The 24,190-nt window shown below is 35.9% G+C and overlaps 1 protein-coding gene across 7 annotated transcripts in view; it reads right to left on the bottom strand.

Annotated features, from left to right (window-relative positions):
• Positions 1 to 24,190, bottom strand: part of CEP350 (centrosomal protein 350) — a 163,318-nt gene that overhangs the window by 73,655 nt on the left and 65,473 nt on the right. For all 7 annotated transcript variants that reach the window (XM_033196367.1, XM_033196370.1, XM_033196371.1 and 4 more), the window contains 8 exons: positions 21,730 to 22,790; positions 19,887 to 20,037; positions 18,147 to 18,310; positions 11,257 to 11,431; positions 8,646 to 8,866; positions 5,661 to 5,824; positions 1,237 to 1,347; positions 686 to 826 (listed from right to left, as the gene is read on the bottom strand). In XM_033196367.1, the coding sequence (XP_033052258.1) occupies positions 686 to 826; positions 1,237 to 1,347; positions 5,661 to 5,824; positions 8,646 to 8,866; positions 11,257 to 11,431; positions 18,147 to 18,310; positions 19,887 to 20,037; positions 21,730 to 22,790 (2,188 nt within the window). The remainder of the gene's footprint in view (positions 1 to 685; positions 827 to 1,236; positions 1,348 to 5,660; positions 5,825 to 8,645; positions 8,867 to 11,256; positions 11,432 to 18,146; positions 18,311 to 19,886; positions 20,038 to 21,729; positions 22,791 to 24,190) is intronic.

Genomic DNA, 24,190 nt, shown 5'->3' with positions numbered 1-24,190 from the left:
ACTAACTTTTGGTTTAAAAACGTGTAACTGCTAAAATAAAGTGAAACTGTATCAATTATGAATTGTGATATCCTATGTAGAGACAGCAATAAAACTACTTCTGGCTATCCCCCTGTTATAGAAAAGACAGTAACTAATATCATTCTGGGTAAAAATGAAACATCTTCACACAAAGCAGATCAGTGGTTCCCCAGGACTGAGATTAGGGACTGGTTGCAAAGAGACATGAGGAAACTTTTTGAAGTAACAGAAATATGCTATTTCTGGATTGTGGTGATGGTTATAGGGAGATATGTGTGTGTGTGTATGTATGTGTGTGTGTGTGTGTGTGTGTGTGTGTGTGTGAGAGAGAGAGAGAGAGAGAAAACTCACCAAACTGCATATTTAAAATGGGTACATTTTATTGCTTATAAATTATACATCAATAAAGTTGATACTTTTCTAAAAAGCTTACCAGAGGGCGGAAATGTAGAGCTCTTCATCTTTTTTCTGCCTCTGTAACATTCACATGTACAACACACCACAATCAATGGTGCCTCTTACTTCGATAGGGTATGGCCCCCACGAAAAGTCACTAATTCAAAGTATGCATTTACTAAGATATTAGAAACCCATTACTGAAGACCAAAGTTACTCAGATTGACTAAAAAGAACTAAAAAGAGAAGGGTTCTCAATGGCATCTACCTCACAGATTTGACGTGCTGCATCTGTGGTGAGGCGAGCGGTCTCTGACTGCTGAGCTGCTATTTTACATGTTGCTTCCTGTAGGACTTCAGTTACTTCGTGTTGTGATTTAACCACCTGCTGTAATGATTCTGCATGGACCTTTAAATAAAAGGGGTTTAAAAAAGAAGTTATGTTTTAGTTTCCTTGCCTCCCAAATTAATTTTAATTTATAAATTTATTTCATGTCTTATTTGTAGTAAAAAACACTTTACTACAATCCAGATTTCATGATTTAAGTCTTAACTCCACTGTTCACAAGTTACTGTATCTGTGGATAAGTAAATACAATGTACCTCACTTGCCATTTCCCTAAACTGGAAATGAGTCTTGACAGTGTATTTCAGAAGGTTGTAACAAAAATCAAATGACACGGAATTATTCCACAAAAAGTACTAAAACTTTATTATATATATATATATATTCTCCCATATAATTAAAAGAATGCTAAAGTAATTTCTAAGATACAAATTTAGGTTTAAAAAATAAGAACCTGCTGCAAAATAAGTTACCTGAGCTGCTTTGTTTCGGGTTTCTTCTAATTGTCTCTGACTCTCCAGAGCCTCTTGTTCAGCCTTCAGTTTCAAGAGGGCCAAGTCTCTTTCATGGCGTTGCTGTTGTGCCTTCAAAGTAATGATCAAATGTTAATTCTCAAATACTAAACTATTTTAACACAGTGACTATAACACATACCATGCTCTCTTACTAATACAAATCATTTGAAGCAACTAATTAGAACCAAAAGGAAAGACAGTACAAAGAATAGTCAACAGCCACTTACCATTTATCAAAATATTTAATGACCACCTCCCATGTGCTAAATAATGTAGTAATATAAAAAATTTCCAGTGCATATAGGACTAAGAATTAATATCAAAAAGCTGGTTAGAAAGCAAAGGCTATAGCATCCAACTTTTTGGAAGAGATAAAAAAATGTCTTATGTGTAAAAATAAAAATAATGCCTCACATCTCACAATTTTATGATTCCTTTATTTTGACTTTGAAGTAGTAGTTTCATTAAAAAAAAAGATGTCTCCATATAAGGTTTCCTTGTCACCAGGACCCTTTCTTACCACAATTCCACACAATGTTATCTATAAATATATATATATTTTTTCATCTCCTTTGAAATAGTGCTAAATAATAGAGGTTTTCAAAAGGTGGTAAGGGCTGGGCGCAATAGCTCATGTCTGCAATCCCAGCACTTTGGGAGGCCAAGATGGGAGGATCACTTGAGGCCAGGAGCTCAAGACCAGCCTGGTCAACATAGTGAGACCCCCCCATCTCTATTTTTTTTTTTTAATTAAAACAAAACAAAACAAAACAAAAAATGGTGGTAAGGCTGTATGTAAGGCTGTGGTAATGCTCTGCCCAAATCTGGAAACCCAGAATTATAATGTATGTCCAAAGTGGCAGAAAACCTCAGCGCTGACTCAGATTTCAAGGTCAGCATGGCCCTCCAATACAATGGGGTCATTTCCTCAATGCAATGATTCTCAACAAAGTTGGCATCAGTCCCTCCCCACCCTCTACCAGGAAACATCTGGAAATGTCCAGGGAGTTTCTGCTGTTACAATGATTGGACAACATTATTGCTATTTAGCAGGAGGAGGGCAGGAATGATGGGATCTCTGCAAAGTATGGGAACAGTACCACACCAAGAACTGTCTGACAAGTCTTTTGGGAAGAACAAACGGAAAAGGAAACTGAAAAAAAAAAAAGCATCAAAAATCATAAAACATTTGGGAATAAATTTTAAAATGTATAAGACCTTTACAATGAAAAGAGTAATACTAATGAGAGAAATAGTCAAAGATTTAAATAAATAGAAAAATATATCATGTTTATGAATTAGAAAAGGCAACACTGTTAAGATGTGAATTCTCCCCAGATTCACTGATCTATAGATTCAATACCATTCTAATCAAAATCCTATCAGGCTTTTTTTTTTTTGTAGAAACTGACAAACTGATTCTAAAAGTTACATGAAAATGTAAAAAACCTAGAATAGCCAAAATCATCTTTGAAAAAAAGAAACAAAGTTGGAGGAATTATGTCTTGATTTCAAGACTCACTAAAAAAACCACAGTAATAAAGACAATATGGTACTGACATCACAGATAGATGAACAGATCAATGAAAAATGAGTCTAGAAATAGATCTACACAAGACCGGGCGCAGTGGCTCACGCCTGTAATCCTAGCACGGGAGGCCGAGGCAGGCGGATCACAAGGTCAGGAGATCGAGACCGCGGTGAAACCCCGTCTCTACTAAAAATACAAAAAATTAGCTGGGCGTGGTGGTGGGCACCTGTAGTCCCAGCTACTCAGGAGGCTGAGGCAGGAGAATGGCGTGAACCCGGGAGGCGGAGCTTGCAGTGAGCTGAGATCGCACCATTGCATTCCAGCCTGGGCGACACAGCGAGACTCCGTCTCAAAAAAAAAAAAAAAAGAAAGAAAGAAATAGATCTACACATAATTGATTACTTAATCATTGATAAAGGCATTAAGGTAATTTAAGTCTTTTTAATAAAATGGTGCTGGAACAATTGAATATCCATATTAGAGAAAAATAAACTTTGACTCTCTTCCTCACATCAAATCCCAAAATTAACTTGAGAAGGATTACACACTTAAATATGAAAGCTAAAATTATAAAGCTTTTGGGAAAAAAACATAAGAGAATGTTAGGATATCTTAGTATCCTAGTGTAGGATTTCTTTCTTTCCCTTCCCCTCCCCTCCCTCCCCTCCTCTCCTCACCTCTCCCTCCCTCCCTCCCTCCCTTCCTTCCTTTTTTTGAGACACGGTTTGACTCTGGAGTCCAATGGCACAATCTTGGCTTACTGCAACCTCTGCCTCCTGGACTCAAGCGATTCTCCTTCCTTAGCCGACCCACCCCCCGGCCCCGCAAGTAGCTGGGACTACAGGCATATACCACCGTGGACGGCTAATTTTTGTATTTATAGTAGAGATGGGATTTCACCATGTTGCCCCGGCTGGTCTTGAACTCCTAAACTTAAGTGAGCTGTCTGCCTTGGCCTCTCAAAAAGTCCTGGGATAACAGGCATGAGCCACCACAGTCAGCCCAAAGATTTCTTAGAAAATGAAAGGTACTACCACAAAAGAAAGCAACTAAAAACTGGATTTCATCAAAATTTAAAACTTCTATTTCTCAAAGACACAGTTTAAAAAGTGAAAAGATAAGCCAAGACCTGGAATACAATATTTCCAATACATCTGAAAAGGACTTGTTTCCAGAATATATGAACAACTCCTATAAATCAATAATTAAAAAGATGACCCCATAATGAAGGGTGTAAAAGATTTGAACAGATATTCACAAAAGAATGCTCAATAAATACACAAAAAGACAATCAGTCTCATCAGTAACAAGAGAAATGCAAATTACAACCACAATGAGATACTATTTCACACTCAATAGAATGACTGAAATAAAAGACTGATAATACCAAATGATAGCAGGAATACAGACAACTGGAATTTTCCTATATATTACAAGAGGGTAAAGTGTTACAACCATTTTGGAAAACTGTACGGCAGTTTCTTAGAAAGTTTCATATACTTGACCCAAGCAATTCCACTCCTAGGTACTTAAATAAGAAAAATGAAAACATATGTAGTACGCATAGAGTTGTTTAAAAATGTTCATAGCAGGAATATTCACAACAGCCAAAAGCTGGAAATAATCCAAATGTACATCAATAGGAAAACTGACAAATTGTGATATTAATGGAATATTACTCAGCAAAAAACAGAACAAAACAAAAAACTACTGATAAAACAATATGGATAACTCTTAAATTGATATTGAAAATAAGCTAAACACAGAGTTCAAAGTCCACTTCCTTTTATACAAAGTTCTAGAACAGGCAAAAATAAACTATGGTGCCAGAAATCAGAATAGTAATTGCCTTTGGAAGGGGGAGTAATTGAAAATGGGCATGAGTCAACTTTCTGGGGTAACAACATAAGGGTTGTATATCTTGATTAGGGCGGTTCTTACACAGGTAATATACACTGGTCAAAACGCATCAAAACTGGGCTGGGCGCGGTGGCTCACGCCTGTAATCCCAGCACTTTGGGAGGCCGAGGCAGGTGGTTCACGAGGTTAGGAGATTGAGTCCATCCTGGCTAACACGGTGAAACTCCGTCTCTACTAAAAATACAGAAAATTAGCTGGGCGTTGTGGCGGGCGCCTGTAGTTCCAGCTACTAGGGAGGCTGAGGCAGGAAAACGGTGTGAACCTGGGAGGCAGAGCTTGCAGTGAGCAGAGATCGTGCCACTGCACTCCAGCCTGGGCAACAGTGAGACTCTGTGTCAAAAAAAGCAAAACAAAACAAAACAAAAAAAACCTCATCAAAACTGTACACTTAACATCTGTGTATTTTATACTATGTAGGTAAGAACTCAGGGTTTTGTCGTTGTTGTTGTTTTGTAAAGCAGTTCCACTAACGAAGAGTGCTTAGACCGTCTCTGGATTTTTGTTTGCTAAAGAAAAATCCGCATTATCCTGGCTTTCTCAAATACCCGGATTTCAGAAACTTCTCTTTTGGTACAAATAAAGCTTTTTTTAAAAAAAAAACAAACCCTCAGTATTCTCTCACCTCTCAATGAAAAGAGACAATATTAAGAATGTTTGACTAGATGATTTTTATACTGTTAACTAAGCAAAGCAGAAAACACGGAAAACAAAGTATTTGAGAGAGAATGACTTTATTATTGTTCTGCTGCCAAACACCGTATCTTTTTAGTGTCCTGATAGGTTTTTCCCAGGACTATTTATTTACAGATGCTATATGGCAGACGATTTTTTTTTATTTGGCACAGTAGTTTAAGTCATCATTAAGACTATTTTAAATAGCAAAGAAAAAAGAAAAACCACAGAAAGCTAAAAAGGAAAACTCCAAAAATACCTTTATGATCTGAGCTAGAGACACACTCTCCTGCTGAGCAAGTGAAATGCCTCTAACTCTTTCCACATCTGACAGTTGGCGCACCGACTCCTCAATGGCATTCAGATAACTGAGTTCTGCTGCCATACGATGATGGAGGCCAGCAGGAGAAAAGCGCTTAGAACCTGGAGGGCATGACAATGGTCAAATGGAAAAGTTAACATGAAATTACACCTCAGATTTCTAAAATCTGTCATTTTAAGAGCCAAAATCAACTTTGTTTTCCTATGTAGAAAAAACTGGGACTCAGTACAGGAATACCTTGGAGATACTGCAGGTTCAGTTCCAGACCAAAGGAATAAATATCAGAATAAAGCAAGTCACACAAATTTTTTGGTTTACCAGTGCACATAAGAGTTATATTTGCACTATACTGTAGTCTAGTAAGTGTGTAATAGCATTATGTCTAAAAAAACGTACATACTTTAATTTAAAAATACTGTACTGCTAAAAAATGCTGACGATCATCTGAGCCTTCAGCAAATCCTAATCTTTTTGCTGGTGGAAGATCATACCTCAATGTTGATAGCTACTGACTGGATCAGGGTGGTTGCTGAAGGCTGGAGTGACTGTGGCAATTTCTTAAAATGAGGCAATAATGAAGTTTACTGCATCGATTGACTCTTGCTTTCACAAAAGATTTCTCTGGAGCATGTAATGCTGTTTGGTAGCATTTGACCCACTTTCTATAGAATCTCTTTCAAAACTGGAGACAATCCTCTCAAACCCTGCCACTGCTTTATCAATTAAAGTTTACGTAATATTCTAAACCATTTTTGTCATTTCACTAGGAGTAGATTCCATCTCAAGAAACCACTTTCTTTGCTCATGCAAAAGAAGCAACTACTCATTCATTCAACTTTTGTCATGAGACTGCAGCAATTCAGTAACATCTTCAGGATCCAATTATAATTCTAGTTCTCTTGCTATTTCTACCATATCTGCAGTTATTTCCTCCACTGAAGTTCTGAACCCCTCAAAGTCATCCATGAGGGCTGGAATCAACTTCTTCCAAGCTTCTGTTAATGTTCATATTTTGATCTCCTTCCACGAATCACAAATGTTCTTAATGGCATCTATAATGGTGAATCCTTTCCAGAAGGTGATCGATTTACTTTGCCCAAATCAGCAGAGGAATCACTATCTATGGCAGCTATAGCCTTACACAGTGCATTTCTTAAATAAGAAGACTTAAAAGTTGAAATTACTACTTGATCCATGGGGGTACAGAATGAATTTTGTGTTAGGGGACATAAAAACATTAATCTCCTTTTTTATGTCCATCAGAGCTCTTGGATGACCAGGTGCATTGTCAATAAGCAGGAATAAATATTTTTTCAAATTCTGAAAAGAACACTTTGAAAAAAATCTTTTTTTTTCCTGGGCAGTAGGTCTCAACAGTGGGCTTAGAATACTCAGTAAACTTGAGTGCTGTAAACAGACGTGCTGTCATTCAGGCTTTGTTGTTCCATTAATACAGCACAAGCAGAGTAGATTTAGCATAATTCTTAAGGACTCTAGGATTTTCAGAACGGTAAATGAGCCTTGGCTTCAACTTTAAGTTGTCAGCTGTATTAACCCCTAAATAGTCAGCTCATCCTTTGAGCTTTGAAGCCAAGCACTAACTTCTCTCTAGCTATGAAAGTCCTAGATGACATTTTCTTCCAACATCAGGTTGTTTCATGTCGTTGAAAATCTGTTTAGTGCAGCCACTTTCATCAATTACCTTCTGGATAACTTGGTGCAACTTCTACCTCAGCACTTCTTGCTTCACCCTGCACTTTTATTGTATAGAGATGGCTTCTTTCTTTAGCCTCTGCTGCTTCCAATTTTTCTTTTGCAGCTTTCTCACCTCTCCCAGGCTTCACAAAATTGAAGAGGATTAGGGTCTTGCGCTGGATTAAGCTTTGGCTTAAAGATGCCACTGGCTTGATCTTTTATCTCAGTCCCTAAAACTTTCTCCGTATCAGCAATAAGGTTATTGTGTTTTCTTATCTATCATTCATATGATGCCTTTCATTTCCTTCAAAAACTTTTTCTTTGCATTCACAAGTTGGCTAACTGGCACAAGAGGCCTAGCTTTTGGCATATCTTGGCTTTTGACATCCCTTCCTCACTAAGCTTAATCATTTGTAGCTTCTGATTTAAAGTGAGAGATGTGACTCTTCCTTTCACGTGAACACTTAAGAGACCATTGTAGGGTTAGTAACTGGCCTAATTTTAATATTATTCTGTCTCAGGCAATAAGGAGGCCAGAGGGAGGGTTGAAGAGTGGAACAGGTGAGTTGGTGGAGCAGTCAGAACACGCACAACATCGATCCATTAAGTTTGTCCTCTTAAATGGACTGGTTGGTGGCACCTAAAACAATGATTAATACAACAGGAACATCAAAGATCGCTAATCACAGATCGCCATAACAGATATAGTAATAATGAAAAGCTTGAAATATTGAGAGATTTATCAAAATTGTGGACACAGGGACACGAAGTGAGCGCATGCTGCTGGAAAAACGGCACTGATGAATTTGTTCAATGCCATGAGCCTTTAATTTGTAAAAAAAAAAAAAAAAACCCTGCAGTATCTGTGAAATGCAATAAAGTCAAGCACAATAAAACAAAGTATGCCTGTACAATGTACTTTACTTCTATGTGTGTGCACACGTACGTGTGTATACGTACATGTGTATACATATAAACAGGAGTGCACATATGGGACATAGTTTTTAGATATGTTTTGACTAATGCTGGCTGATAAGATGGGAAAAAAATCAACATTACTGAATCTCTTGTGCTTTTCAGTATTTAATTTCTGGCAGGTTTTAATACTTGAAAAGTAATCATATTCACTTGAAATATTTCTCTATGACTCAACTGAAAGAAAAGGAATTTTGAGAGAAAAAATTTCATATCGTATTCTAAAAATTACAATTGCATGGATCTACTTACTTGGTATTGGAGCCGCATTCTCTGTCGTTGTTCTGCTGGCAGCCAGGTTCAAATCAGTGAGAGCTGCAGTAGGCTTAAATCCTGTTATAGTTGTAGGCATTACTGATGACTTAGATCTTTCTGAAGAAGTTCCTGGAAGGTCAAACTGCAACGATTTCTGGGAACTTGGTGACAGGGGAGAAGTTGGAGTTTTCTGAGATCTTCCCTTATCTGATGAGACACTAGAAATTTTGATCCACAAAAACATTAGAGGAAGGATAAGTACTTTGTAAACCAGCTAAATCATTCAAAGAACAACATATAAAAAAAACTTTATCAACATTAGCTTTAAAAAGTTGTGATTTAGGCATTTATTCATTAATACAGTCACTATGCTGAATGAATGACTATGAATATTCCTCTAATTGCTAGAATTACTGTAGGGCACAAGCATGGCACAAACCTTGCCCTAAGTACAATGGAAAGGGAGTAGCTTGATTAAACTAGCACTGAACTGTTCCCTCTACAGTGTACATATATTATGATTCACTCGTTATAGCATGAAGCAAAGTCTTCTAAAATAGACACTCTACAGCAATAAAATTGGAGCCATATATGAGTCTTAAAATACATCTCTGAAAGAGAATCAAATATTTTATGTTAAAAGGTAAGACAAAAATTATTCTTTTGTTATACCCTCTTGTTAATCCAAGAGTCTCAGAAAAAATTTCCACACTATCCATCTCTAAAGACTTATTTCATTTCTTTACATCTACTTGTTAATACATCTCTTTCTTGAACTTTCTAATAAGTAACATAGCAGTTTGTAACAACTCTTAAGGCATTTAATTCAGTACAAGACACATTGCTAGCCTTTCTTTGAAAAAGTAAGCTCATTAAAGGTATTATTTCTCATAACATCAAGCATGTTGCCTTGCACTGAGTATTTATTTACTGAATAAATTATTCAAAGATACTCTATAAAGCATTTTAGCACAGTTATATTCCCAATATACTGAAACAAGTCTGCTTTTAGCTTCTAATAAAATGATGAAATAGTTTTCAAAGGTAAAAATTTCTCTTATATCTAGTATAAAAATATTTGAATAGAAGTAGGCCTGAGAGGCACCCATGTGTTTACCTGACCCTTAATTTTCTATTGATACTTTAGATAAATACTATTTCTAACAAAGTCTATTTCATGCATGAAACACAAAAAGAATGATAATTTTAACAAATTTCCATTAAATATTTAAAACACAACATCAAACAAAACAAAGTACTCTGCACCTCACCTTAGGGTTTTATAAGGTGAATTTATATTTGCTTTGCACATAAAATTTAGCTAGACTAGCATTTCTAAAAGTATACTTCGAATAATGTCAATAAGCTTTCCCAAAAAGAAAGAGAAAGAGCTTGGGGACAAAGAGTGACTACAGCCAAACAAGTTAAAAAAAAAAAAAAAAAAAAGGAGGTTAAACAAGTTTTGAAAAATCTGGACTCCTCCTTATCAAAGCCTTATCAAAGCCTCCTTATCAAATTATTTTATCCCTGTGAATCTCCATGGGTGGGGAAGGGGAAATCTAGATTGCAGTATGGGGCATTGATGAAACTTATTTGGCTATGGATCTCATTAAGAAATGTTTAACTTTGTAAATTTTATCAAGTTAAATCATCAGAGTAATTCTTAAGGAAAGGTAAAGTTTTCTAAATTCCAAAATCACTGACAAAGAAAATAAAATTTAATTTTAAATACAGAAATAATGGCATTAATGATGCAATATGATTTGTAACATGAAAGCACTGAAAATGGTCATCTTTATGTGTCACAGTACTAGAAAAAGCCCAAAGTTCCTTTAAAAGGAAAAAATAAATCCGTGTCTTCTCAGAGCCTCAATTTCCAAGATAAAACCAGTGCACAGATGAAAAGTCATATGGACAAATGAGTAGGAACTGTATAGCTAGCAACAACTGAAGGTTATTTGTAAGCAACAGACTAAGTGCATCGTATACGATATTAGAAGGAAGAAAAAAACAGTATGCAAGCTCCATAATCAGTAAGAGTGAGATTTCAAAATCTGCCTGAGTGGTCTAGTAAGTTGAGCAGAAAAGTTCAGAGGAAGAAATAATAAGACAATAAGTATGCTAAGTAGCTGTGTTGGAAGAATGGATGAATAGTTGAGAATTGAAATAGATACACAAAAGAAATGAGATAGTTTGTGGTAGCCCAGCGAAAACACTTCAAGTAGAGTTAGGCACTTAGAATTGATCTATGACCTCACAAAGTACCCTAAGCAGGGTAGCTGCTTAGTCAAAAGATTGAGCGGAGAAAACAACTGTAACAACAGCATTCAGCATAGAAAACCAGGTTGTACTAGAGGGAGAGAATTCCTGAGAAAGAGGTTATAACAGTTTAGATGATACATGACCATATTCTAATATACAGACTAAGATTAGAGCTGTGAACAAAGCTCTGAAGTCTATTTGTAATATATACAATTTTGTAGTAGCTCAGATATGCACAGTTAAGGAGACTGCTGAGCTAAAATTCATTATATGGATTTTCTGAATATCAATTATATTATAACTTTAATTATATATGAATTACAGTATAAAGCACACATTACTTTACCTCACAGAATGTCCAGAAAGATCTTCCAAAGTGCTATCTGTATCAAGAGTATGCTCAAAATCTTTAACAGAAAGCTTGCTGCTGGTCCCAGATTTCTTTCCTTGATGGGAGCCATGTTCTGCTTTTTCCTCATCAAGAAATGAGTTCTGAACATTTCCAGTGAATGAATCCAACCCTGTAAAGCAAATTTCTTATAAAGCTGATTCCCAATATCAGAAGTTATTGAGATAGATAATTGACATATAGATTTCAATAAAATAATAAAAAGTAGAAATCAGAATATTTAAAATTTGACCTATATTATATTCAAAATCTGTTTTCCATATCTAAAATAAAGCAGTTCTTCCTTCTGTCTTCATTTAAGGAAAGTGAAGTTTCTTCCATTAATTCCACTTGCTATTAATAAATCATTTTTAGCTCAACTAGTAATAAAAGATAAGCATATTAAATAACAATAAAGTACTAATCTATCCCTATGAAAAAGTAAGCAAAAATAATTTTTTAAAGGATAAAATCCAGAGCTGGGAGAAAAATCATACCAACTGCTAACTGAACTACATAATTCTTTCAAAAAAGTCTATGGGAAGAACTATGTAGCCTGATTTATAAAAATACTCATATTCTCTGAGTGAGTAATTTTACTCATAGGAATATATCTTAAGGAGATGAAACAAAAATTATGCATGTTATTCAATGTGTAACTTTGTAACTCAAAGAAATTTAATCTACATTTCTAACAAGAGAACACCTGTCTAAATGACACAGATAATAGTAACCTGCACATTTATATAGAACATTGTAATTTAAATGTACTTCATATACAGTACCTTACTGCTCTTAAACATGTTATGAAGTAAGTACTATATCCCCAATTTACTGATGAGGTACCTAGAGATCGATGGGGCTTAACAACTTGCTTAACAAGGTATTCTGCTTTGGTCAACAGCAGAAATAGGACACACACTCAGGTCTCCTGACTCTAGTACACTATTCATCCTGATTGTATGTTTAAACAGCAGCATGGGAAAATATTTATTATTACCTTTAAAAAAAAGCAGATTACAAAACTGCCTATAAATTTTAATAGTGGCCCCCCAAAATTTTAAATATAAAATACATATTTTACATATTATATATACTATATGTTTATATATACACATATTTATGTATATATACATATAAATATATGTGTATATATACATTAAAAGTTTTTTGTAAAAATTTATTGTAAAATTACTATACTTTATATATATACAAAAAAATTTAAGTTAAATTTTAAAGATATATATGGTTGAAGAGCAAAACAAAATACAAAAGTGAAAAAAAATTACCCTTTATACTCGTATTCATAGCAGTATTATTCAAAATAGTCAGAAGATGAAAGCAACCCAAGTGTCCATCAACTGATGAACGGACAAACAAAATGTGGCTTATACATACAAAGGAAAATTATTCAGCCTTAAAAGGAAGGGCATTCTGACACATGCTACAACATAGATGAACCTTGAAGACATTATGCTAAGTGAAATAAGCCAGTCACAAAAGGACAAATATGATTCCACTTACATGACATAGCTAGAATAGGCAAAACTCAGAGAGAGAAAGTAGAACAGTTGTTACTAGGCGCTGGGAGAAGAGAATGAGAGTTATTTTTGAACGGGTATAGATTTTAGTTTGGGATGATGAAAATGTTCTGGAGATAGATAGTGATCACGATGGCAAAACAATGTGAATGTATTTAATGCTAATGAACTGTACACTTGAAAATGGTTAAATTCCCTAGTGAAAAATCATAGAGACAGAAAGTTAGAATGGTGATTGCCAGAACTGAAGGGATGGAGGAACGGACAGTTATTATTGAATGGATACAGAGCTTCAGTACGGGAAACAGAAAGTTCTGAAGCTGAGTGGTGGGGATGGTTGTGTAACAGTATAAATGTGCTTAATGCCACTGAACTGTACACCTGAAACAGAATATTATTAATCAAATAGAAAGGACTCTATTATAAAGTCTATTTAGGATCCCGAGGCTAGAAGCAAGCTGTTAATACTGATTATCGCTAATTTTTCTACAATAAAGCTGCACTGCTTTCATAGTAAGAATGATTTATTCACTTAATATTGTTTGTTGACAATACATACACAATTTAAAGTTTCTTCTTGACTTTAAACAACTAGAAATTATAGACAAGATAACGTTCTGTGCAAGAAAGGCCTACACTCCAATCAAGGGACCCATATGAAAAGAAAATGCCCTGACATTAAAAGATTGCCAAGTAAAGCCATATTCCATATCTTAAAGCAAAATTTTTTCTTCCTAGGATTACCACTTTAATCTACCAACTACTTTCAACTACACTGGGTAAATTTTTGTACAGAGAGTGCAGACACTCTTTTTCACCACCAGATGGAGCATATACAATTAAAATCACACTGATTTTAGAACTTGGGGATGAAGGAGAAACAATTTAAGAAGATGCTGTGGAAAGTGACATCTATCAGGATTTTTCTGGTACTGCAGGTGAGGATTAGGGAAACTGAAAGCCACAAAACACTACCTATACTTCATCTAATCTGTTTTAGATGATAATGTTTTAAACCTACATTAAATCATATTATTAATACACATATACTCAATATATCACAATTTTTTCTTTTTTTTGAGACAGGTCTTGCTCTGTTGCCCAGGCTGGAGTGCAGTAGCATGATCATGGCTCACTGTAGCCTCAATTTCAGGGGCTCAACTGATCCTTCCACCTGAGCCTCTCCAATAGCTGGGGCTACATGTGTGTGCCACCATGCCTGGATAATTTTTCTATTTTTTCTAAAGACAGGGCTTCATCATGTTGCCCAGGCTGGTCTCGAACTACAGGAGTTTGAACTCCTGCATCAAATGATCCACCCCTCTCAGCCTCACAAAATGCTGGGATTACAGGAGTAAGCTACCATGCCCAGCCTATATCATGATATTTTAAAATTGTGCAGTATACCATAGCAGAAGACAGACTGGATTTGGGAGTCAGAAGTCAGAATCTGGGCTTTGCCAATAACAAGTTAGTGACCTTAGGTGAGACACTAACTTAGCCAACACTAACAATTGCAAAATAAAAGAATTGAGCAAGATCAGCATTTCCCAAACTGTGTTCAGCTGAATTCTAATGCCATAAAATGATGATTGATGATTCTGTGGTCAAAATACACCTGGAAAATGCTTCATAATACAGCCTCATCCTTATCCTAAAATAAGTAATGCACTAGCATATTTACAGTGTTTTTGAGTCTTACAGGAAAGAATCTTGTTTCACTCTAAAAGAATTTCCCAAATTTATGGAACCATGGAGCTCTTTTATTCTCAGAACACTTAAGAAACAGTCTATACCACTAAACTTATATTTCACAAGAAAATACAGAGTTTGGGAAGTGCTGGTAAAATGATGTCTAAATGTCCTACAAAGACTTCCAGAACACTTCCAACTGCTTGTATTAGGTTAACGATTTAAAAATAATTTCTCCTAGCACTCTCATTGGAAGTATAAACTGGCACTAACTTTCTGAAAGGCTACTTGGCAAAATGTACCACATTTTAAACATAGCATATTATTTGCCCCATTATCTCACCTCTAGGATCTTCCCCTATAGGAAAAAACCCGACTAATGCATAAAGATGTATTTACAAGGATATTCAATGCAGTAGTATTTATAATAGAATAAAGAAAAAAGAAAATAACCTAAATATCCAGCAACGGGGAAACAGTTAAATAAATTATAATATATTCAAATAACAAGCCAGGTGTGGTGGCTCACGGCTATAATCCCAGCAGTCTGGGAAGCTAAAACAGGTGGTTTGCTTAAGCCCAGGAGTTTGAGACCAGCCCTGATATTATGGCAGAAGCCGTCGCTACAAAAAAAAGGAAAAATTAGCCACGTGGGGTGGTGTGTGCCTGTAATCCCAGCTACTTGGGAGGCTGAGGTGGAAGGATTGATGGAGCCCAGGATGTTGAGGCTACGGCGAGCCATAAGCTGTGATCACACCACTGTACTCCAGCCTGGGTGACAGAATGAGACCCTAACTCAAAAAACAAAACAAAAAAGCAAAAACAGAATAGTATTGTTACTTAATGGGTCTAGAGTTTGTTTAGTGGGTAATCCTTACAAATAGTAATCCATATTTACTGACAAAAAAAGATACCCATACCCCACAGACAGAATAAAACTGCATGTAAAATGTGATCCCATACACATAAAATTTCTTATTTGTGTGTGCCTACAAATTGTCTGGAAGGACTCTTACTAAAAATGTTAACATTTCACACCCATTAGGATGTCCTATTAACAAAAAAGCAGAAAATATGAAGTGTTGGCATAAATGTAGACAAAATAGAACCCTGTGTATTGCTGGTAGGAATGTAAAATGGTACAGCTGCTATAGAAAACATTATGGCAGTTCCTCAAATAATTAAACATGGTAATCATTACCATTTGATCTAGCAATTCTGTATCTGGGTTAAAGCAGGGATTCAAATAGGGTATTTGTACACCAGTGTTCATAGCAACATCATTCACAATAGCTAAAAGGTGGAAAATACCAAAATGTCCACCAACAGATTAATGGACAAACAAAATATGGCATATACACAGCATGGAATATTATTCAGCAATAAAAGTAAATTCTGATACATGCTGTACATAGATGAACGGTGAGTCAGATATTATGCTAAGTGAAATAAGCCAGATAAAAAAGACAAATACTGTATTATTCCATTTATATGAAGTACCTAGGGTAGTCAAATTCATAGGGACAGAAAACACAAGAGTGGTTACCAGCGGATGATGAACAGAGGAATGGAGTTATTACTTACTGGGTACAGAGTTCAGCAGGGGAATATGAAAAATTTCTGGAGTGACAGTGGTGATGCTTGCAACAATAATGTGCACGTACTTAATGTCACTGAACTGTGTATTTGAAAATGGTTAAAATGATAGATTTTATGTTATGTATATTTTACCACAATTAAAATAGGCAGAGGGCAGTGGCTCATGCCTATAATCACAACATTTTGGGAGGCTGAGGCAGAAGGATTGCTTGAGCCCAGGAGTTTGAGACCAGCCTGGGCAACAAAGTGAGGCCCTCGTCTCTGCAAAATAAATAAGATAAAATGAAATAAATAAAATAAATACTTTTTTTTTTTTTTTGAGACGGAGTCTCGCTCAGGCTGGAGTGCAATGGTGCAATCTCGGCTCACTGCAACCTCTGCCTCCTGGGTTCAAGCGATCCTCCCGCCTCAGCCTCCCGCGTAGCTGGGATTATAGACACCCACCATCATGCCTGGCTAATTTTTGTACCTTTAGAGACAGCGTTTCACCATATTGGTCAGGCTGGTCTGAATGTTAACGTCCGTTATCTCTAAGAGAAAGAACTAGAGGTGATTTACTTTTAAAATATAGGTTTCTATATTTATTGATGTCTTCCTCCTATTCCTGTTCCTTCCACCCCCTGAAGCCTTTTAGCTCAACAAGCAGGATTTATTTTATGTATTTATTTTTTATGTTCTGGGATACATGTGCAGAACGTGCAGGTTTGTTACAGAGGTATACATGAGCCATGGTGGTTTGCTACATCTATCAACCCATCATCTAGGTTTTAAGCCCCGCATGCATTAGGTATTTGTCCTAATGCTCTCCCTTCCCTTGCCCCCCAACCCCGACAGGTCCCAGTGTGTGATGATCCCTTCCCCGTGTCCGTGTGTTTGCATTGTTCAACTCCCACTTATGAATGAGAACACACGGTGTTTGGTTTTCTGTTCCTGTGTTAGTCTGCTGAGAATGACAGCTTCCAGCTTCCAGAAAAAAACATTTTTGGAAGCAAGAAGCAAAATCATTCCCGTAGCTAGACACCACCCTGTGAGTTTACAAAGCCTTTGCCTAATCACTTTATACAGCGATTATCCGTCTCCATTGGCCTGTGGAGCAAATTTAAGCCAAGAGTAGAAATGAGGACATTGAAGGATATCTCAATTATTCAAAAATATTTACTGAATGCCAATGAGTCAACTACCGTGCTGGGTACCAGAATGTACACATTATCTCCCTTAACTTCATATGAGCTTGAAAATTACTATATAAAGTATCTATTATCTCTATTTTATAGATAAGGAAATCTGGGTATTATATTTAATGATACTCAGAGATGTATACACTATTAAGTTTTTTTAAAAACCCAACTGCAAAGCAATTATTTACATTTGTTTTTAAAATAAAGTCGTGTGTGTATAATTTTATGTATACATCAAAAATGTTAATAGTAGTTAATCTCTGAACAGAAGGCTCAAAGGAAATTTGTCTTTCCTTGAAGAGTGTTTAGCTCTAATTTTTAATTTTTTTTTTTTTTGAGACGGAGTCTCGCTCCGTCGCCCAGGCTGGAGTGCAGTGGCGCGATCTCGGCTCACTGCAAGCTCCGCCTCCCGGGTTTACACCATTCTCCTGCCTCAGCCTCCCGAGTAGCTGGGACTACAGGCGCCCGCCATCTCACCCGGCTAGTTTTTTGTATTTTTTAGTAGAGATGGGGTTTCACCGTGTAGGCCAGGATGGTCTCGATCTCCTGACCTCGTGATCCACCCGTCTCGGCCTCCCAAAGTGCTGGGATTACAGGCTTAAGCCACCGCGCCTGGCCTCTAATTTTTAATTTTGTATCACTGCAAATGTATTCCTTTTGTATTAAGGAAAAGATTCATAATGTTATATATCAAAAGGCAGTACTATAATGATAAATATGAAAGTTAATAACATTACTGTAAGAAATTCTAACTTCTTATGGGATCAAATCACAACTTTAGATTACTACAACAAAATCATTGGTAAGAGAAAAAGTTACCATGTGGAATTCCACTTACATTCTGTCTTTTCCTTTTTTCCTTTCTTTCCTTTAGAAGAAGTAGATGAACGAGACGATGCAGCAGACTGGGGTCCTGATGAATGCTGGGAGGTAACATCCACAGAGGAAGGATCACAGGCAGACTTTCTGTTAGAATGGTCCTCCTGGGGGCCTAAAGTGCTACTGTCAAAGAATAAATAATAGCAGTTCTAGAAAGAAAAGTCTTACAACACAGCTAAATTAAAGATATTTAAAAATCTATTTAATCACTAGAAGAATATAACTATAATCAAAGATGGCTTCCACTTTATTATTAATTTTTTTAACCACCACCAACCTGGATTGTTCCCTATGGTTCAATTTGTTACTAAGAAAAATCTCAGGTAAGTGAAACCAATAAAAACTAATATTCAGAGAAAAGTATATAATGTTGAATACTGGAAAATATGGCCTCAATTTCTATTCAAATTTATAATTTATATATTATAACTATTTCTCCTCTTATAATCTTATGGAGAACAATAACTTAACATGTTCTTCCTCTACCTGGAAATAAAATGCATCAAATCATATTGATTGGTGATATTAAATGTCACCATAATTAAATCATTCAAAGTTTTTATTTAAAAATTTGATATTTTCCTTAGAGCTCAAAACTTAAAACTATGCTTTTTCTCATGTAATTTTCATACCTATTCCTAATCTAATTAGATTTAACTAATTTTTATAAGATTACCTAATAATTTTACATGGATTATAATTTGTAATATTTGAAAAAGATGATATTAAGTATGAATAATTATAGATAAATGTATATGGTAGCAAAATATAGGGAGAAAATTCTCTCCAACAAAGTCTGATTCACTTATTATGTGACTATGTACAAGTAATTTAACCTCTGCTTCAGTTTGCTCTCTAAAACAGAAATGGTAATAACAATACTTTCCACATCAGGCTATTATAAAAATGAGTTAATATAGGTAAAGTCTTTCAGTCTTTTCAGTGTCTTGCACACTAAGTGCTCAATAATTATCAGACGTTATAATCATTATAATTATTGTTTTTCAAAGCTTTGCAAATTTTTCAATGTTTTCTTGATTATAAAGAAAATTACTTATTATTTGGAACCATGGAGTCACGTATCTATCTGATCTTCCTCAATTCTATCACAGAAAACCATTTCTCAAGCTTTTTATGTTAGTATACCATGGACTAATTTCCCAATACTCCAATACTCTACTGGGAATTCATGGACTGATTTAATAACCTATACTCTGCTTACTATGTGCCAGGTCCTGTTCTAAGTATGTGATTTATTTTTTTCTTTCTTTTTTTGAGATAGGCTCTAGTTTTGTCACCCAGGCTGGAGTGCAGTGGTGCAATCTCGGCTCACTGCAACTTCCAACTCCCAGGTTCAAGCAATTTTCGTGCCTTAGCCTCATTATATTTCATTTAATACTCATAACAACTCTATGAGGCAGGCAGGTACTATTAATGTCCCCATTTTACAGAGAAGGAAGCAGAAGCATAGGATGGCTAAGTAATGTGCATAAATACAAACAACTAATAATCAGGAGAGCCTGGATTTAAACAAAGGCAGTCTGGATCCAGAGCCCCATGCCCTGGATTTCCACTACGATGTGCAGCCTCTATATGTATCTTTAAACAAGCAAAACTTTGCTAATATTCAGACCAGAGTTCTCATTTGTACATTTTCTCACTCTTCAGAGTTTATTCCATATTGCCAATATTTTCTTACTGAGGTTCAAGAGTTGACTTTTTTTCTGTCAAAGTCCCACTCCCTGGAGAGGAGACAAAATCATCTTCATATGAAACACTGCTTAGAGGAGTTGTGGTGGCATTCAAAGGCCGTGATGTTGATGTTCCTCTGTCCAACTTGTCTTCAAACCCTGGCAAAAGTAATAATTGAAACATGGTTAAAAATGAAAATCAAGAAACTATAAGAAAAGCATCCCATACATGGAGATTAGCAATATGGGCTTAGGGACATTTTAGTTTCCTTTAATAGTGCTTCTTTTCTATTTACCTTTATATCCAACGATACTTTTTTAAAGCTTTTTATTAGGAAAATTTAAAACATACATAAAAACAGGGAGATTAGTATAATGAAACCGAAGTATTCATCATCCAGCTTCAACAATGACCAATACATCACCAATCTAGTTTCAAATAAACCTCCTACTACCTTCATCTACCACCCCCCAGACTATTCTAAAGCAAATTGCAGGTAACATTTCATTCTCATTTCATCTCTAAATATTTTAGTTTAACTATAAAATCTTAATGAACATTTAATAGAACTTAAGAAGAAACAATTTTCTTATAAAAAAAGATGTTGATTTAAGCACTTTACTTTCATCAAAAGAAATCAAAATAACTTTCAAATCAAAACAAATTTAAAATTACCACTAATAGAAATGTGGCTAAACAAAAGAAAGCAATAGCATATGAAGGTCTATACAAGACCATTAAGAAATACCTAAATATGAATTCTAGGAAAAAGCAATGTGATACCCAGTTGAGCATAAGAGGAACATATGAAATACATTCACTATATAGAGGGGAAATCTCCGATCCGGAAATTCTAAGATAATGTTACTATAAAATGGGCAGATTCCATATATAGCAGGAAGGATAGAGAAAGGGACTTGAGGGAATTGAGTCTATCATAGAAAAGGAAAGCTGTGTTACAGGATTTCAGGGATAAGAAGGGAACGTTAGAAGTCATTGTTTCAGGAATCAAATATATAGCTACGTTACTGTTCAAAGTCTGATTGCTATTCAAACTAGTTTTAACAAACATTAATAGAGTTGTTTTCATATTAGAAATGTTACTACAGTTATCCCGTTATCCCTCTCAATTCTTGATTCCTATATTCCCAAGAATTCACAAATCACCACTGTGGTAAGAAACATACTTAGTTTCTTTTTTTTTTTTTTTTTGAGATGGAGTCTCACTCTGTCGCCCAGGCTGGAGTGCAGTGGCATGATCTCAGCTCACGGCAATGTCTGCCTCCCAGGTTCAAACGGTTCTCATGCCTCAGCCTCCCGAGTAGCTGGGATTACAGTTGCATGCCACCACACCCAGCTAAATTTTTTTTGTATTGTTAGTAGAGGCGGGGTTTCACCATGTTGGCCAGGCTGGTCTTGAACTCCTAACCTCAAGTGATCCGCCTGCCTTGGACTCTGAAAGTCCTGGGATTACAGGTGTGAGCCACCGTGCCCAGCTTATACTTAGTTTCTATAGAAGTACATAACTATGGTCACAGAAAATGTAGTATATATGTGATATATATCTAATCCTGAACATCATCTATGAATTTCTCTGAACTAGATAAAAATTTCTACAATTACCAGTCAACTATTATTTTATGACAATAACAATTTTTAAATGAAATCTTAAAGATTAAATTACTAATACTCTATTTGAGGCTTGCAGGAAATTTAGAAGATGACTAATACGGACAATAATGTCTCCATTATCCACTCAATGAAAAATGTGTACTAAAGTATATATCTTGTACAGAAATTATAATTCATCTTAATATACAAATAGTACAAGCTATACTTATTTTTCTCACCTTTTCCATATAACTGATAGGATTTTGTAAAAATATTAATGACGCTATGTGGGCTTCCCTTTGCCAGTTCTTCCCATGGCCCTTTGCTTTGTGTCCCACCTACGTGCCCAAAAAGTGGCAAGAATTTTTCAGCTTCTTTCTGAAACTCTTTGATGGGTTCATGACTATTTCTTTCTCCAGCACAAAATTCCTTTTCTTTTAAAATTTCTGCTACTTTCAAAAGGGGCCGTCCATGCTGCTCTCCCTCTTCTTCGGAGAGACTCCCCTCACTAAGAAGAGGCCCTTCACTGACTGAATCTATGCTAGAACCAAGAGATATTTTGGCTTTGTCTTGAGAACAGGCTTGCATATCAGAGCTAGAAGAGTCAGTCTGCCTTTTACATAACTGTGCCAGTAGCCCTTCTGGTCTGGGACCAGGGGATCTCACTCTAAAGCTTGATATGGCACTCTGAGGTCTTATCATCTCAGGAAGCTTTTTAAATTCACTGAGATTGCCTACACCAGGAAGATCATCATCAAAAGTTGCATGAGATACACAGGTTCCCAGCATCTTCTGAATTCTGGCAGAGAAAACATCTTCAGTATCATCTTTCACAGGTGGAGTTACAGCCTTGGTCCAAGGTCCATCTTCTTGAGGTGCCTGCTGCACATCATACTCAGTGTTCCATGCTGACCCATAGTTAATATTGGCCCCAGCTAATTTCTTGGCTTCACTTTCAATTCTGCTGGACAAAGAAGCAGCTGTTGCTTTCAAGGCTTCAATACGATCCAGTTTACTCTTATATTGACTGGCACTAGGTTTTAACAAGGCATCTGTATAAGTAGCTGGTGAGGTCACATATGGTTGAGGTGTAAAAGTTAATGGCCTTGAAGCCATATTATGATTCTTTCTGGTTGGTAAAATAGATTCAAAATCCTTATGCAAAATTCCTACATGCTCTAGACTCAAGAGATGGGAGAGTAAACTTCCAGCTGTTGCAGCAAAAGGCTGTGGTTGAGAATGGTGAACTTGTGGGCTCAATCTGTCAGGCTGCATCCATGTAGATTCCATCAAGTCTTTTCTGGAAATGAAAGTCACAATATGTTAGCTAACTAAACCATCATTTAAAAAAAGTTTTGTTTTTGTCTGATTATAAGAGTAGTGAGTATGCACTGCAACAAAATAAGGACAGATAAAAAACATAAAAAAGATAAAGATCATTCAGCAAAACAATAAAAAAGAGGCACTGTTAATATTTCATTTAGAATTATATCCTTCCAAACATTTTTCTATGTGTACATTATGTTTTGGTGGTATTGTTTGTACAAAAATGGGATTTTACCATATATACTGTTTTGCAAACTGCTTTTTTTAACTAAGATGCTATATTTTTAAAAAAACTATTTAAAAGAAGGCAATAAGATCTTTAAAATTCTATAAACAAAATTCCTTACAATACTAATTATAGTTTTTAAAACAACATTACATAAAAGAGAAATGCTTAAAATTGCTAAATATTAATGTAGACATGATACAGATTATTCTAATCAACAAATATTTACTATATGCTGAACACTTATGTTTAACAATGTACATGCTAAACAGGGAGGTTATTATAACCTACTAATACTTGTGAAAAATTAATGAATGTGAAACAATTAAATGCAAAACTATGAGTGCCAACTATAAATATGCAACTATAAATATAAATACACAGGGTAGGGTATCCATTAAGTCTAGAAACAGAATAAAGATGTCCTAAACAACATTATGTGTATTTACCTATATCTCTAGACCATAGACTTCCTCTGTATTAAGGGATACTACAGAGAGATTACAGGACGACATCAACTACTAAGAAGACCCTTAGAGGAACAGGCCAGGAACAGTGGCTGATGCCTGTAACCCCAGCACTTTGGAAGGCTGAAGCAGGCAGATGACTTGAGGCCAAGAGTTTGAGATCAGCCTGGGCAAAATGGCGAAACTCCATCTCTACTACAAATACAAAAAAAATTAGCTGGGCACGGTGGCATATGCCTGTAGTCCCAGGTACTTGGGAGGTTAAGGCACAAGTATCACTTGAACCTGAGAGGTGGAGGATGCAGTGCCCGAGATGGTGCCACTGCACTCCAGCTGGGAGACACAGTTAAGACTGTCTCAAAAAAAAAAAAAAAAAAAAAAAAAAAAGGACAACAACATGAGGCTTTGTCCTTGGTCTTGTCCATTATTTTAGGATGATGACATAAAGGTATGCTTATCAAACTTGCAGATGACATAAAGTTGGGAGGCATGGCTGACCCAACAAATGACCAAATTATGAGACAAATTTATTTTTATAGGCTGCAATCTTAAACCAACTAATATGGATAAATGTAAAGTTCTGCAACTGGATTAAAATAAGTCATCTGAAGGGGGGTAACCAGGACAATAAGAAGTTGAAAAGCATGTCATTAGAATGAAGGAAGAAAGACTAGAGCACAG

This window comes from Trachypithecus francoisi, unplaced genomic scaffold (genome assembly GCF_009764315.1).
Source record: "Trachypithecus francoisi isolate TF-2019V2 unplaced genomic scaffold, Tfra_2.0 Lachesis_group5, whole genome shotgun sequence".
Classification (NCBI taxonomy): Eukaryota; Metazoa; Chordata; class Mammalia; order Primates; family Cercopithecidae; genus Trachypithecus; species Trachypithecus francoisi.
Note: the sequence above shows the minus strand (reverse complement) of the source record. Positions and strands in the feature narration are given on the sequence as shown.